Source organism: Colossoma macropomum, unplaced genomic scaffold, assembly GCF_904425465.1.
Source record: "Colossoma macropomum unplaced genomic scaffold, Colossoma_macropomum, whole genome shotgun sequence".
In the NCBI taxonomy this organism is placed as follows: domain Eukaryota; kingdom Metazoa; phylum Chordata; class Actinopteri; order Characiformes; family Serrasalmidae; genus Colossoma; species Colossoma macropomum.
The window spans coordinates 22434515-22452179 of record NW_023494791.1 but is presented as its reverse complement, the minus strand read 5'-3'; the positions used below and the strand labels follow the sequence as shown (position 1 = coordinate 22452179).

At 38.0% G+C, this 17665-nt stretch overlaps 1 protein-coding gene across 2 annotated transcripts in view; it reads left to right on the top strand.

Moving 5' to 3' along the window:
* khdrbs2 (KH domain containing, RNA binding, signal transduction associated 2) overlaps positions 1-17665 on the top strand; it is an 88814-nt gene that overhangs the window by 7481 nt on the left and 63668 nt on the right. For both annotated transcript variants that reach the window (XM_036574432.1, XM_036574431.1), the window contains exon 2: positions 11300-11427. In XM_036574432.1, coding sequence (XP_036430325.1) covers positions 11300-11427 — 128 coding nt within the window. The remainder of the gene's footprint in view (positions 1-11299; positions 11428-17665) is intronic.

Genomic DNA, 17665 nt, shown 5'->3' with positions numbered 1-17665 from the left:
TAAATCTCAGGAAAATGAAACGTTCTGATAAATGTATTGTATCATGAAAATATCTTAAAGTATTTTGATGTATTATTTTTGCCATATCTGCCACCCCTAGATAGCTGCGGCAACATCAGGAATCGGAGTGTGAAGAGCCTTTTTAATGTTTAAAGAACCTCCACGTAATGGAAAAGGTTCTGTACCAATTACATGTTTTCCTAGAACTGTGTCCAAACCAAGAGCCATTTAGGAACCTTTATTGAGGGTGCTTTCACCCAAACACGTTTTATCCGTTGCCTGAAATGTTGGCAGAGTCGGTTGTCAATATATTAAACTGCTCAGTTTCACACAAACGTGTTACGATGATTTGAGCAACAGCTCCTTTCTTCTGCTGCGCCCTCTGAATCACTAATTTCAAAAAGAAACACATTTCTCTGAACCCTAAGAAAAACTTGATGTGTGGACAAAGGAAAGCTGTATTATAAAGAAATTGTAGAGATAACATTTACTACTTTATATTGTCTAATTTAGAATCCATTGCTTTGGAATGGATTTGGAAAGGGAATCCTGTTTTTTAGCATTATACTGTCCCATGGTAAGCAGGATTAAACCTACGTCTTAGTGCCTGCCCTTCTGATTCTACTTTACAAAAAAAGGCTTCCGCTACAGGGACAAACGTCTGCCTAGAGCTTTTTCCTTGAAGAGTGTATTGATTTTATGTATTGTGAAAGCAAAGCATGTTCTGTTGAGTTCTGGCACCCACTCTGTGGAACGGTGCCAGAGTACCTGGTTTCATCTGTGAGTACAGCCGGAGTCTAAACATATGGTCCAATGTGCAGCATCTCAGATGAGAGCTAATAAATGAGTGGGAAAAATGTGTGGTCTTCATGCTCTGGGTCCTGCTTTGCTCACAACAATAAAGTAAACTGACAAGGCCGGGAGATGTGTACTTGCTGGAAATAAATGTATTTTATTGTTTTCAGTCAAAGATGTTTCATTATGCAGTCTGGTAACTTAATTTGTTTCTCTGGCAACATAAAACTCAGGTTTGTAGACTGTGTGGTTTAAAAAAAGATTGATAGACTATACCATTTCCATCTCTTAGACAAGTGATGAAACACCTGAGTGTGCAAACGACAGCTGTTTGAAATGCAGTGTGATTATGGGGTCAGCTGTTGCTGATAGCTCTCCATTTCAAAACTCATCAAGCACTTTTTTCTCATTCACAGAACAATCATGCATAGGCTAATAGGTTAATGCCAGCTTTCACAATATTTTGGCGATTGTTGTTCTGCTGTAGAAATTGATAGATGCCCTCGCGCCCTTCTCTAAACAATGAGGGAATTTCTCCCCAGCTCCTTTTCTCTGATAATTTGTAGTCGTTAGATCCAGTTGCTTCAGTCTGATTGGCTGTGAGAATGAGAATCTGGTAAGATTTACTCTTTCCTTTTTTGGAAAAAATCAAGACTATGGATTTTGATTTGACTGCAGCATTTACAGAATCCCCACTCATAGATTTCTGTTCCTGAAATAACAATATTCCTAGGTAGCAGTGTTTGATAGCCTTATCAACATATTGTTGAAAAGAGTGCTGCCAGATTGTATTGTGCTCCATACCTAATTGCCATGAGACTAGCACTGTGTTGACAGAAGCTGGAATATGGACTCTGATCACTAACACAGTAAAAGCGTTCGCATAAACTCCATGAATAGACATAAACTACATACAATTTTAATTTAATTTCTAGTGATTGGGCAGTTTAACACTGGTCTGTGCATATAGGGCTCATGCCAGAAAAAACCCTACTTTTCAAGGAAACAGTTTTGAACAGTTTGATGTATTTTGTAGACTGTATATTTTTTACTGTTAAAGTTTTTTAAAAATTGAACATTCGCTCCCAAGTAAATTCACCCACAAAGACAGTTCATTTTTATTATATCTTGAAAACCAATGTCTTTTCATATTTCCTATTCAGCTTGTGCTATGCAAAAAAAAGGTGCTGTGCAGGTACATTTTTGGTTCATCAAAGCACAAACAATGTAAATGTACAACAATGTTTTTAAGGTCCAACTGTGTAAATTAAATATTTTTTTCCCAGGAAAAAAATTACGTATTAATTCCTTTTCATAAGCCTGATGTTTTATAACAGAACAGTAAAATAAAAAGCCTGGAGTAAAAGTGCAGTAGATTATTGTACAATTATGTTCCCTGACTAAAGGTACTGAAGATGTACCCTTGAGAGGACCATACCGGGGGCAAGAAGGGTACCACCACTGTGACAGTTTAGTACCTTTTTTTCTGAGAGTATACAGAAGTTTAGCCCTGCCCAGTGATGCTGAAAGTGTAAAGAGTGTTTCAGCCCAGACTGCTTTTTGAATGAGCCTTGAAACGGAGCAGCCAATCATAACAGAATGGAACTGGGGTGGTACCCCTCATATCACTGGGGGGTTACCCTCAAAGGTATGTCTTCAGTACCCTTAGTTAGGGGACATAATTGTACCATAGTCCATTGCACATATTGACTTTATACACCCTGTCGTGAAAAATTATGTTATGAAACAGTACAAAACTGCGCTTTCTCATGGGAAAGTGAATGTAGTGTACCTTTAAAACTTATTTAAGGTGTACAGCTGGTTGAATGATTAAGGGTACATTTACATTGTTTCTACCTGCCTTTGTATACAGTACTTTTGCTCACAGTATAGGTGATAAAGAGACATTGGAAAATGTTTATGTAAAATAAATTACAGCTTACAAATTACAGCAGAAAATTAAGAAAATGTAGGAGGATATGGACCCTTTCTAGGGTCGGTTACCGGAACAAGGATTGAGTCTAGTGTTGGACTACAATATATATTGAATGGAGATTCTCCACTGAAAAATACAGTCCACGATTGGGCTTAAAGTCTAGTGACCAAACTCTCGTGTTTAGACACCTGAGCAGTACAACTGTCTGATCTTTGTCAGGGGGTTTTACAGCTGCTGTAAAACAAGATCCATTTCTTATTCTCAGTGATTTCTTTAATAGTAACAGTACCCTCTGCTGTGCTTTAGTTACTGCGTGGCCAGTAAAGAGCTCTGTCTTTTGATGGGTCATTTGAAGAAACGCACAGCTCATGGAGATGAAGATTTATTTGAGAAGCAGTGTTCCAGTCTTTGCTCTTCCTGATTGGGCTGCATATAGTTCTTCAGTTTTGCTTGCATTACGATTGACAATTTACATTTTACCATCAGAAGACAAGGAAAAACAAAAATGCAGGGTATTCTCATTAACATTTCTGAATGCACTAACAGAGCTCTGCTCTTTCCCTCAGTCCCTTACTGTTCCTGCCCTCATCCGCAGACAAGCCATGAGGAGAAATCAGACTGAAATGCTGTCTCCCTCTAGTGCATCACACACACATACACGCACTTTCCTCTGTCTTGCACTGGGAATAAGAGGCCCCAGGCCAAGGTTCAATTAAGGAACCTTATTACGATCATGAGAGCTATTACTCTTTTGGAGAAGAAAGAGCTCTAATGAAAAGCATAGGAATGTGATCTGTGGGTATTTTGGAATTATCTCACATAGAGAGAAAGAGAAAGAGAGAGAGCAAGAGTGAGCGAGAGAGATCTACACATTACTGCGTACTTTTAAATTCTAGTTACATGTGAGCAGTAGGCCTCGCAGATTCTCATAACTGCTAACAGAAAATCACATTTTTTAAAACCCTTGACTTAATTAGCATCACTCTGTGTTGCAACTTCGTTATGGCACACTGAAAGCTGCCGGACCCCGCTGAGCTGACATCTGTCCACCAACAGCCTTAAAGCTTCACTGCTTTTTCTGGTAGTTTCCAGAGCAGACGTGAGGAGTTCTGCTGGGTGTGCAGGCAGAGATTTATTCTAATTGGAAGAGAGAGTGATGAGATGTCCTTCTTTGTGTGGAGGTCAAACAGCAACATCCAGGGAGTTTTCATTCCTTTTAGAAACATCTGGGGATGGATGTTGCCGTGCAGACAGCACTCATTAGCGTCTGCTAAATTTTGGTACCATGGTAATATGAACGTTTGAACAACGTTATTGTCAACTTACTCGGCCTTTGATAAGCATTTTCGAAGGTCTGTTCAGAAAGTAGTCTGGCACTTGAGATACCTTTTTTGTGCTAGAACTGCAGCTGACTTAGTGAAGCATTCCATTTCTGATTATGCAAAATCCAAAAGTACACTAATCCCTCAGGGTCGGTTGATTTTGTAATGTGCCTCAAACTGATATATCCCAACAAAGAAGAAAAAAATGAAAAAGATTGAAAAATGTAGCTCTAGAAGGGAAGATGGAACACCTTTAATATGTAGTAAATGAACTGATGCTGTGTGCCTCTCCCTCCAATATTAGATTCCAGCAGTATTAGCTGGCCTTATTAGCTACCAGTGATATTAGCTAATCTTTGTATACACGTTTTTAAAAGTGACTTTTAACAGCAAAACATCTAAATTAGTTTTCTTGCCTGCTTATTTGCACATCAAAGTGCATGTATACTGCACAAGCGTTAAACCCTGGTTTCTTGCTATATAACCTTGATAATGCACTCAAAAAATGAAATGTTGGTTTTAATCGGTTTTGATCTTTAATCTCTGAGTCAGTTGTTTCAATGAAATATGATGAGCTGTCAGATTTTCTTGTTTGGTCAATGCAACCTTATTGAGTAAAGCTCATCTTTTCCATTGGCCTCTGGCACCAGCTATTTGCTTATTATTGTACTCGTCCTCTTTGTGTTGTTTTTCCCAGCATACCTTCCATTATGTGTGCATCTTCTTTATACTCTTTGGTCAGCCACTTAGCCTCGTTATTGTTGGCTGTAAGGTTGAGTTACCATGTACTCTGCTGCTGAGCGTGTTTCTGCAACAGCAGGTTGGACAGAAATAACTAAAGCAAATTATGTATATTTTACTTAAACTCATAACTTGTGTTTCTTCATCAGTTGGACATAACCATATTAAGTTGAATGTTGGAGTAATGCATAAAGGCAGTTATAATGCAGTTGCATGGAACCACATGACATAACATTTTTAAGTAAATTCATTATCAAGGCTGATGTCTCAGTTGTATTGTTATACAAGAGTGGCACAGCTTCATTAAAATTTCTTGACTGTGGTTCTAAGGGTAGATCACAGACATGGCTAGGCTAATACAGCTGATGAGATTAGATGCCAGGAAGTTTCATATTTGGGAGGTGGATGGTGTAAATAAAATTGTGGGTGCGTGCATCTGTGGGGTGCAGCTGTTGCTCTAACGATAGAGTTCAGTGTGATAGCAGGAGTAGGTCTGCACAGTGCTTCATACCAGCCTCAAATGAGGGAGAGCAAAAATAAGTACTTAAAGTGGCAATAACCAGGAGATTCCTTTTTAGTTATTGTTGAAGCAGAAACTACTTTTCGTGAAAGTACCTATGATTTTCTTCAAATTATGTCACGTCTTTAAACATGTTTAAAACGATCCCACATACTTTATGCTCACTGAATTCATCCAGGGGATTCATTTTATTATCTTTTGCCAGCTCAGTGAAGCAGTGACGCTAGAAGCCACATTTTCAAGGGCTGCAATAGAAATAACCTTGAAAGATGATAAAGAATAGTGTAATGCTATGAAAGTGTAGAGATACCATGGATGTATTTAAGAGACTACTGTCGTCATGTCCATTGTGCCCAGATTCCTTCACTTTTAGTTGTTGCAATGAATTAGAATTTGCCTGTGGGAGATAAGACCAATACTTTCTCTTTCGTTGGCTCTTTGAACAGGAGAATACTTCTTACTGCCTTAACAACACTCTTTATTTCTCACCTAACTGCCTGAGTTGAGAGTAGATAATGGGATTCAATTTCTAGGGGCTCTTGTTCACTGTACAACCTAGAGAACCTGAAATGTCACAAAGTCTTTTAACGTGTTGTTGACAGAAAACCACCGGCAGGTCTGATTATGCACATTCTCTTGACCACTGAAACCCAGAGTGCTGTAAGAGGTTAATTTGTTTAGTGTTGCCCAATAGTTTCACCAGTACAATACAATACATTCTGATTGTCAATATTACAGTTTAGTTACACAACCTCTACTTTTCATAATGCTATGTTTTGGGGGAACATTTGGTTTGCAATCTGTAACAGCACTCAGATGGAGCTGAGATTACTACAGCATGCATTGGTACATGGTTTCTAGATTGGTGCAACTAGAAACACTCATATTCTCTCTCTTTCCTCCGCTGCATGGTTTATGATCTTGTATACAGAGCTAAAATGTTAATTCAAGGTGCCGTGTGGTGGCGTTTTAAGTGCTGAGGAACATAAAAAGGGTTTTATGGTGGTGGTGTCCTCAGCCACAACTCGCCACAGTCCCTCGTAAATCGAAGCCGCACCGTCCCTCATTGTTCGGTCTCACTCACCAAGTGTCTCTCATTTTCAGCTCAGTTTGAGTTCTTTTGTACCTTTCATCAGAGAACGGAGAGAGAGAGGAGGGAGAGAGAGGAATAGAGAGAGAGTTGGGTGTTCTAATCCACACTACCTCTTCACCACGAGTGACAGAATAAAAGAGATCCTGTCATGTTTGAAAGAGCCATCCAGTCTAGCTCGACAGAAATTGTCGCCATGCGCTATGAATGAATCATTTCAAAGAGCCCGCTGTGGTTTCACACTGTTGTTAGGCTTCTTTACTGGTGTGGAAAAAATAGACATATACACCTGCCACTTAAAACATTATCACACTGTATTATTATAAAACCTTTACATAAATTAATACTTACCATAAGGGGTGTAAACATGCATAGAGGAGTCATGAAGAATCAATGTGTAGGTAGTGAATAAACTACATTGATTTTGGAATGTTACAGTCAGTTATGATTGATTATAATCATAAATAATAAATAATGTTTAGTAATTTTATTTAATAAATCAATAAACTGTGCTCTTTGGCAGCTGTGCTAGACCAAATACAATTCTCAAACAGTACCTCCTTTGCTAATTAGCATGTAATTGCCTGATCACAGTTCTTTGAGATAATCGTGGTTGTTTTCCGGACTCATAAGATTTTACAAACATATTGTACCACAACAAGCATAGTGTGAGCCAGATACATTTCCATCAGGTGGCTTGAACCAAATATATATATTTCTTCTAACTTTTTTATTTCTGACTTCACTGTGAAACATAACAATTGCAGTAACTTATTTTTTGGTTTACTTTCCTCATCAGTTAAACTTATTAATGTAAATCTAGTAACATACTATTTCTTGTATAGTTCATTAGTTATTAAAGTAAATGTAGTTAAGCTTAATTAATTTGGGTAAGTCCTACAGACTGAAGAGTCTTTTGCACAAAATCTTGTCAGCATTCCCAACAGTTTTGTTGGTGTTCTTATTTTTTTTTATACTTCTTTTACATAATGTTATTTTTGCATCATAGCATATTCTCATGCTAAAATTTTAAGTGTAGATTTACATGTTTTTGTTATTTTCATCATAATGCTGTTGTGTCTTTAGGTTCACCAGTTCAGCCTATCGTCATAAATACTATTAATCGGTGAAAAACAGCCCCCAAGCAGTTTCTGAACAGAATGACAAAGATGCTTGAAGCCATTTGATGTTGTTTCAGTTGAAACCATCACACTACACATAAATGAATATTTGCAGCTAAGTGCAGTTAAATGAGAGGTTTACTTACCAGGCTGTGGTACCAAAATTTAATCTAACTCATCAAGAGTAAACAGAACTGAAAAAAGTAGAGTACTGCTAGATCTTTTAAAACTATTTAAAATTATTTGGCTATGTGAGTTAACCTTATTGGCTGGAGAAGTGTGGCTGTTAATTAACTTTTTTTTTTCAAGGCAATACATTTGCATGAAGTTTTTTAGTAAAGTCAACTAATTTAAGTTTACAGTGTTGAAGTTTAACTGTGTGCTGTAACAAATTAAAGGAAATGTTTGTTAGTTTGGTAGCTAGGTGGCTAAAGGTATATTTTGGCATGTATGCTTGCAAGTGACTCTGTGTAATTCAGGGGTGTCTATCTGCTGTTTTATCTGCAATGGGCCAGTGTTGCTGCAGGTTTTCATTTTGATCATCAGATTCTACTTGTTTAATAAGCTGGTCTCAGTCAAACAACTGATCATGTGAGCTGGCCATTTACGGGTAAGACTGGACACCCCTGTTGTAACTGTAGACGCTTGTTATGCACACTACAGTGCAGTGTATAATCTCTTGTTAGCGGCAAAGTGAAGAGATTGAAAACAAGATCACTAATCAGTATTTGTAGCTTTTTTAGGTTTGTATTTTGATAGTTAAATTGAACAACAAAACAAACTATTTCATATTAATCGCAATTTTTTATATGACAGTTAATCGTCACCTAAAACTGCATGATTGTGACAGGCCTACGTACTGAAAATAAATAAGTCTTTCTTAATGGCAGCCATGTTAGTGTCGAAAAGAAGATGAGCTGTGTAACGAGCTTTTCTAGTAATAGTGTTAAATACCACACAGTATTTGCTGTCAGCCTTGGTGTTGTTGGGTGTATATATATATATATATATATATATATATATATATATATATATATATATATATTGCAGTTTGAATAAGAAACTGCATATGCATTGAGGCAAAAACGCAGAAGAGAAGCGACCGTCTCTTTGGTTTAACTCCACTGTATGGAGGCTGTACTTTAGCTGGGCTATTTCTCGCTGTTAGTTCTTATAAATAGTCGTATATCACAGTCACCAGGAGAGCACATTAAACGTGCAACATATGCTTTATTACATATGCAACGAGGCAAAAACACAAAAGAGCAGCTCCACCCCTTCTATCTTATTATAGAGCTGTTGTGTCTTTTTGGCAAATCTTGACAGCCAATTTTTAACACCAAAATAGGGTTTACAATGAAGCTAAACATTAGTAAATCCGTCCATAAGTCCTTTGATTGATGTTTTCTTCCACTAATAACCTTCTGATGATGTCTGTAAAACAGTTAAATACACAATGATGCTTCATGGACCTGTAAATAGTGGAGCTTGTTTTATTGACATTATTTACATAGCTTGGTTAAGGTCATTGTCAGAATAACCCTCGCCCAACAAATGCAGTCTGCCTAGAGGAACAGATAATTGTAATAGAGGAACCCCGCAGAGAGCGTGTTTTATTGTAACCAAATGTGTGGACAAAGAGCAGCCTTTGAGCCGCAGGCGAGCTGGGTAACACACCGATAATCTATCAGCGAGGCAAGCACAACAAGAGAGCCCATCTTTTCTGAAGGCTGAGAGAAAGCGTACAGATGGGGTCCGCACCAGCAGGAGGCTCTTTTTGCATACCCCCCTCCGCATGAGCGAGTGAGAGCGGATAGAATGGATGTATGTGATGTGCTGCAGGTAGAGGATGCTGAGCGAGTTGCGGCAGAGGTGAGAAATAATGAGCTTCTCCTGCCGAGCTCTTTCCCTCTCTCTCTGTCTCTCTCCTCCCTCTCCCTCCTTTCGGGGCTGAGGTCTCTGCTGTATTGTTCTACAAGAGTGGCACAGGTTCATAATTCTTAATTCTACCGAGCATTAATTTACCTGCGACAGCGAGGGAAACCCCTGAGGAAGCGTTGGTGACAGCTTCATTCCTGGGCTCCTTAATGCTGTGTGTCTGCTCCGTCTCTGCCGCAATTCTCCAAAGCACCATAAAATTCCTCAACCAAGAAATATTACTGTTTTGCGCAGCAGGTTTTCAGTTCGTGTGTCTCCTGCTAACAAGCATTCAGTGGACCTAATGTGACAGGTGACACATCTACAACATAATCACAACATTCAGACACTTTTAACATGTGCACTGGGCGATCCACACAGTTAATAAATGGCTCAAAAAACAAATAGAACAAAGAGTCGTCTTCTCTGGTATCCAGTTTGGGGTTGGTCATGGGCAATAAAATCAGCAGTAGAGCAGAGTGGGGCAGAAAAAACTAACACGGGGTAAATTGTAACATGGATTTTTAATGTAAGTAAACAGGTTCAATATGCTTTATTTATGTCCTTGTATTCCTATAACAACATCATCTACAAATTTGGGCCGCAATCAAACAGATGTTTCTCTGGATTCACCCTGAAGACTGTTTTTGTACCTTTAAAGTAGATTATTTTCATCATAAATGTTTTTGAGTTATTTATATAAGTCACAGAATTCACATCTATTTTATTCGTCCTCTTGGTGTCTGTAACACAACATAAATTAGAAGCATGTAATCAACTCACAGTGAGAAATAGCCAGGCTAAAGTACAGACTCAGCAGGGTTAGTTACAACTAAGCCCCCCAAAGGGAACAATGGAAAAAGTCCATATCCCCCCCATATAATTCAAAACAGTCACTTGTTTGGAAGATTCATAGAAAACGTGCTATAAATGTCATGTAAAAGAAATAAAATTTTAGCATGCTGATATTTGCTGTTCTGATTTGTGGTCAGCAATTAATTTGCTTTTTCATGTAATAGGTTAGAAAGGTCATCTGGTTCAAACATCATAGAATTGTATTGAATCAATCAATTTGCATCCATTTACTAGACTTTTTAGCTACTGTTACAGCCCCATGGTCTGTTAAATTGTCAGAAAAAAGGTACTGTCAGGGATATTTTGTTCATCAAGGCACAAATAATGTTAATGTACCCTAAAAGGTATGTCAGTGTGTCTTCAGGTCCATTTATGTACCTAAAATGAGCTTTAAACGTACCCTACATTCATATCCTCAGTGGGGAGGGCCATATTTATACCTTTTCATAACCCAACATTTTAAAATGGTAATGCATTAAAAATGCAGTAGTATATGGTACAATTATGTTTTCTAACTAAAGGTACTGAACACATGTCCTTGAGGGCACCAGCCCAGTGACATGAGGAGTACTGTCTTTTTTCTGAGAGTGTACAGTTAATCCCACCTATGGGGTAAATTGTGATGTTTGCACTCACTCTGTTTACAGCTGAATTGTTTACAACAGTAGGCGCTAGAAACAAAGTTTTGTGTCTTTATTTGTTGCAGGAATGTGCTGGGTGCTTATAAAAAATCGATTCATATTAAAAAATATTTTGCACAAATACTTCTAAAAATTTTAAGAAAAAAACAAAATGTGTTAGGTTTTGCCCTGCTCTCCCATAAAGCACAGATTTGTTTGCTGCACAAACACATATACCTCTGAAAGGCAGAATGCTTCTGAGGGCCTTTATTTTGTTGTGCACATCTCTTTGTGCTAAAAGGCAAATAAAAAGAAAAGGCTATGCCACTCTTTGACCTAAGCTCTGAATACATTTCAAGGCGAGCTGTTTATTCTGTTGCAGAAATTGAAAAGTACGAAGGGGATGAGCTGAGAAAAGACGGGGAGGTGAAGAAGTACCTGGATATCATCAGCAACAAAAACATCAAGCTGTCAGAGAGAGTGCTTATTCCAGTGCAGCAGTATCCAAAGGTAAGATTCATGTCTTGCGCTGCTGTGTTTTCAGGATAATAATAGGGGCGACAGTTGGGAAGTGTTGACAGGACACCTAAATCAATGTTATGATCATGAGGACATCAAGATGTTGCCACCTCTTGAAAGAGATTTGTCAAAACTGTAGAGTTTCTGTCATGTTCTGGGTTGAACAGGTGGGCTTTCCAGTGCAGATTACTGATTGCTTTGCCACTTCTGTTTTCTCTGTAATCACTAAAAGTTTGGCAGCAAACGGTGGAAAACATGCATTTTATTGTTACTAGAAAGTTGCGTTTTCAGTTAAACTCTTTTTATAAGCTAGTTCCCTTTTCTCTTCCTGGGAAATAAGCGTTTCTTCTTACCCCATGTGGCCGTACGTTAAATTATTTGTGCCAGGAGATAAAGAGGCAGGAAATCATTTCATCTACCGACGCTATCAAACACCATCAATTTTGAGTCCTGTTACTGTTCATTCATCAGTGAAGAAGCTGGGAAACGCCCCATGTGGCTCTTTCTCTCAGTCTATAGCGCAGAGTACTTTTATTCACACACAGCAGTGAAGCTCTTGCAACCTATTATAAGGCATAACAGTTTGGATGCTGGATGATTACATTTTTATAAACTCGCCAATAGCTGGATTATGGTGGCAGAAAATCTTTGAAATACTGCTTTGATTCATCTGGAATTGAATCATAACACTTAATATTCCATATTGGCTGATGCTCGAAGGAAAAGCATGGCTTTGTGTAGTTTGCTCAGATTTTAACCTGCCGCCAGGGATCTCTGAGAGTGTAACACGCTGCCTGCATGAGGGCTGTATGAAATTTTAGTGACCAGTAATACTTTTAAAAATCTAAAATTCTAATGTAATGTAAGGCAATTCAGTGTAATGTAATTTAATCAACCAATATAATTTTCTTATCTCAGAGATGTCTGATATAGATGACAAGTCATTTAATATTGGTGAGTTATTGGTGGGATTTTTACCAGTACTAATAAATCTGCAGGCCCTCGATATCACCTGGGCCCAGGTCTACAAAGTTCAAAAAGGCGTGTAGGCAGTATTTATGTTCAGAGGAGGAGGTCTGTATTCAGCAACGTCAAAAAGTATTTGCCTTCCTCCTGATTTCCTCTATCTTTGCATATTGTCGCTGTCCAAAGAAAAACATGTATCTCCAAAATAGTAACTTTACAGGAAAAGGCAAAAACACTCTTACCTTTCAATGTAAGTCAATGTAAAGAGATTTTATTCTAAGTGATGATAGAGCATTTCTATTATTCCATTCATCATGAAATGTTCACACAACGCAAAAGTCAGATGGTGTGTTGAAATGATGTGAAAAATTGAAAAATGGACAAAAATGGAGATTGGTTGGTTTTCATTGGGCAGCGACAGTATTTGTCACACTATATAGTTTCAGATTCTCATTACTTTTTCACACAGGGCCAGTTGGTGTTGAATAACTTTTTTAATTCAATAAATGATCATTTTTAAAACTGTATTTTGTGTTAAGTCATTTTGTCTTTGTGTTACATAAAATTTTGTTCGTAGAAGTGAAACAGTTAAGTGTGACAAATAAGCAAAAATAGAAGAAACTGGGGGGAGGGGGGTATTGAATACTTTTTCAGAGCACTGTAGCCCATGTCCTAGAAGATGGGCACTATGAGACATCAAGATATCTGATACAAAAATGGGTGAAAACAAATAAATAAATAGTTGAACAAGCATGATCTGCATTAGTAAACAGAATAGTTAAAGGAATAGTTTGGCGAAAAATCTAATTTGCGCGATTTTCCGCTTACCCCAGATGTAGTCATTCAGCCAAGACATGATTGGTGTCCAAATTTTGTTGCTTTAGTTTAGCATTGGAGCTTAAGGTTAACATTGCTCAGTAATCATCCACATCCTCTCACTTGTTGTCTACAATGACTACCCCAGCATTCAGCTAGTGATGTTTTGTTCATTTTTATTGCCATAAACTCATACTTACCTTTTTCCTGACAGTTTCACACACCGTGGGACTAGTTTTAACAGTAACTCAGAAGATGAAAAAACTGTTAATTCAATGCAATTCTATGATGTTTGAACCAGATGAGCTTCCCAACCTGAATACATAAAAAATATATTCAAATGTGGCAGTGTAAGTTATACAGTGTACTAAACCACTCTGCACAACCTTAACGAAGACCTGGATGCAGTTTGAGTGAGTTGAGAGAAGTTCTGAGGATGTATTTTTGGAAAAAATGTGGGTGTCTTTTTCATGTTTGTTAGTTGCACTAGCCTTGTACATTAGCATACAGTGATAACATAAAGGAACCAAATGTAGTTACTAAACATGCTTTGGCTGATTGACAGTACCTGGGGTAAGTTGAAAAGTGTAAATTAGAACCATTCCTTTAAATTCCTTGACACCTGCTCTGTATCTATTGCAGTAAACAACATTTATAGTCAGAGCTTGGCCCAAGTTTGTGTTAAACTCCTAATAGTTTGAGTATACTTGCAGATAAAAAGCTGTGAGCGCTTATCACATGAAGCGATCTGTGAGAATCCTCAGCTTCTAGTAAACATATGCTCAGATTCTGGCCTACTTTTCTACTGCAACTAAAAAATGAGTTGCTGTAGTGTGCTGAAATGTGCTAAGACTCTTGGGTTGGTGCTGGATATTTGTACACACACACACACACATGCACAAAACAATTGTAGACAAAGTACATGCCTCAGGTTTTGTGTGCTAGATCTGTGTCTCGTTTAAATCATAAGTGCACAACAAAACAGGGTTTGTTTTGCCAAACCCGTCTTTTTCACAGGATTTGTAGCGCTGTGTAGTTATGATAACTGAACCATAATGCTTTCTAGCTATTTTCCTGGAATGCAGATAGCAGCTATGCATTGTTCCATGGCTGCCTTTGTGCAAACAATGTTAAGATTAGTTACATGTCTGGGTTGCGTATATAGCAGTCGGTACAGTAATTTAGTGTAAATGGTGGCCATTTTTTAGTCATGCACCCACCATTTTCTTTCATAGAGTTATGGACATTAGATCTGCACATTTCCTGCACTGTTTACAGGGCTGGAAGAGAAGATAGAGTAGCAATCCACATTCAGTGGCATGCGAACTTCAATCATGGCCTATGCAATGAAAATAAGAGATTCAAATGATGATAATTAAGAGAAGTCTTACCAGTACATACTTTTACATGTACAGATGTGATGCTTTCACTTGGGACCGTGCAGCATTGCTGGCAGAGGGTGCAGGTGGTGGATTTGGAGGGCTGGTGGGAGGGGGTTGTAGAGGGCCGTAGGATCCGCTGTAATTGGCGCCAGCAGACAGTGGCAGGTGTCGAGGTGAAGTGCGTGGGGTCAGACAGGAGACACAATAGTGACAATCAAATAACTTGCGCCGAGTTGAAAAATGTGCCACATCTGCCTGCTTTATTTGATGTGCTTCCACTTTTGACACAGTGCAGCTTGAGTGTCTGAATCTGGCAGTCTTCACCAACAATGAGGCTTGTCTGAAGAATGTGGAGAAAACAAGATGACTTTTCCTTAAGGACTAGGAGTACCAGTGACTTATAGAGTAACTCAGTAGTTCCAATGGTTAGTTAGAAGTTTTCACTCTTGGACGGCAATAGACGTTACACTGCTACACTGTAAATACAAAATTACGCATTCAGTTGACCCATTCAAGCTCCGCAAGGATGGAAATGGCCAGGTTTTACTCGGGGAAGAGTACAGTTTTTTTCCTTTTCCTTTCCTTTCCTAATCAAATAATGAATGTGTGAATTTTGTGCCTTTCCTGCACTCAGCATAAGTTTTGTCTGCTAAAGTCAAGAGCTGAAAGCTTGACTCTTTTGTTTTTCTTCGAAGTTTGACTTTTCTTTATATTACGATCTCAACTAAAAGAATAAAGACGCCTAAATTCCACGTTACCAGAAACTGTACTTTTGATTGATTGTTTCAGAGACATCAGTTTAATCGTAGCTTACACCTCAGTCTTTAAATCAATTTCATTTTCTTACGTACAGGAGGTAAGAGTAGGAAAGTTTTTTTTTAAAACATAACTGAACTGGTTAATGAACTAAGAAGTCATATAAGCCTTATAGCCATTTATAAAAGTTAAATAAACAGTGTAAAATACTGAAATATATTGCTTATATATGTTGTGATGTACTTAGCTAGAAGGTCAAAAATGTCCGGTGCCCATTTAGTTACATATACGCAGTGAATGGCTGACATTGGTAGTTTGTACAATATCAATCATAATTTCTCCTTTGGGTCACATTGTTTAATATGCTAATTTATTGTGCAAATTTTAAAATGAGATAATTTACTGAAATTTTCAACAAATACATGAATCGTTAAAAATGTTAATTACTTAGTATAGACTAGACACTCAAATACCACTAAGGTTTAAAGAAACAAGAAAGCGATTGACCACTTTTATTATCAATTGTGGAGTTTCTTATCTGCTTCACCATACCTTCTGAACACAGGGACGGACAGCTGCACAGTGCATTACTATAGAGACAGGGTGGGTGGACCCTGCTACACCATGACTTTTTCCTTGGCTGAACAGACTGAAGGCTGGACTTGGAGTGTATTCAACACCCCTTCAACCCGTGCACATGCGTTAGAAACAGTGCAAAGTGACTGGGCCTATATGCAGTTTCCCTATAAAAACAATTACCTAGATTTCAAAATCTTAATCAGAACACTGTACTGTCCCAGCTGTTCTTCCCAGAACAGTGTTCGAGTGCATTTCAGCCCATTTCCACCTTCAATGCTCTGCCCACAATGCATTCCTTCATGCCTGCTGTAGCGGGGTTGGACAAGCTTTAAAGACAAAATTCCATTCAACCAAATGAGCAATTGAAGCACAAAACTCACATTTTGTTAAAATAGCTACATTTAGAATGCATCATTAATTTCAATGATGTTTATTTTGTTTGCATGTGAAAAGTAACACTGTTACACAGGATAGATCATGTGTAGTTTTTCTTGACAATGCAGTCAATGCAGAGAAATAGCAAAGCATTCAAATACAAAAGAAAAGTTATTTTTGTATATAGTTGTTCTGGGTTATAGAAGTGTGTAGTTAAACTTTGTACCCACTAGTGGGTCCTGGCCGTTTAGAGGGTTCCGGAAACTAAAGGTTATTTAGTGACTCTAAATAAATATTGCTAAACTTACTCATTATGTTGAATGTAGGGATGAGAAATTGATCCCAAAAAGAACCAATTCCTTGGTTCCAGATATTTGGGAATCAAGAGTTGAATCCAAAGCTTTAGATTCAATTCAACACATTCCATTGAGGTTTGCCTGCACCCAGAGTGCACTTGGAGTATTAAAGGTTTTCTCACTCACTATATAGCCTGTCTGAAAAACTAACATATTCATAGTCTGGCTGCATTTTACTTTAGGCAAAGTGGAAACAAAGTAAATTGTAAAATTTGCCAGTGCCAGAACACCTACCCACCTGAAGGAGTTGACAGAATCAGATACAACTTAGGCAGCTCCTGATCGTCAGCCAAGTTAATTTATCTAGAATTAGCTCAAATATAATTAATGTTGTGTTCTTTATTTTTGCCAAATGTCTTTCTTCATGTCTTGGTTTTTGGAATCAAGATTATTGAGTGGAATCGATTCTTGGAATAGCCTCCACCAGTTTCTGTCTCTTGTAATTGGAATTTGGGTTGACACCAGCAATGCTGGACTCAAATAGAAATAGCTAAATTAGATTTTTGCTAGCATTCTGTGAGAAACTGTCCAACCAACTGTTACTAAGAAAGAACACATTTGTGGGTGGATATATCAATTATGTAATCAATTGCTTACCCCTTATTTACTACTACTACTTCAGACTTTTTTCCATATATTTCTAAGTCATGAAATGACAAAAGTAAGCATGTTTTTTTCTTCAAAACAACAAAAAGCTTTCATCAGATTGAAATAATCATATAATATCTCCTCTTTTACTATTGTTTTAGTATTAGCAGTTAAAAGTTTAGAATCTGCACTTTTGACATACTTAGTGTTTGCTTCGAGCTACAAGCGGGACATATTTAATGTTGAACTACACCATGCATTTGTTATCGCCCTCAATAACAGCGTCGTCTAAGGGTTAACTAGAGTTTTTATGTGTTGGTGGAAGAGTCAGTTTGTGGATAAATGCAGAGGATGACATCCAGAGCACAGAAGCAGCAGTGCCCAGTTGGAGCAGCTCAGTGTCTGGTGGAA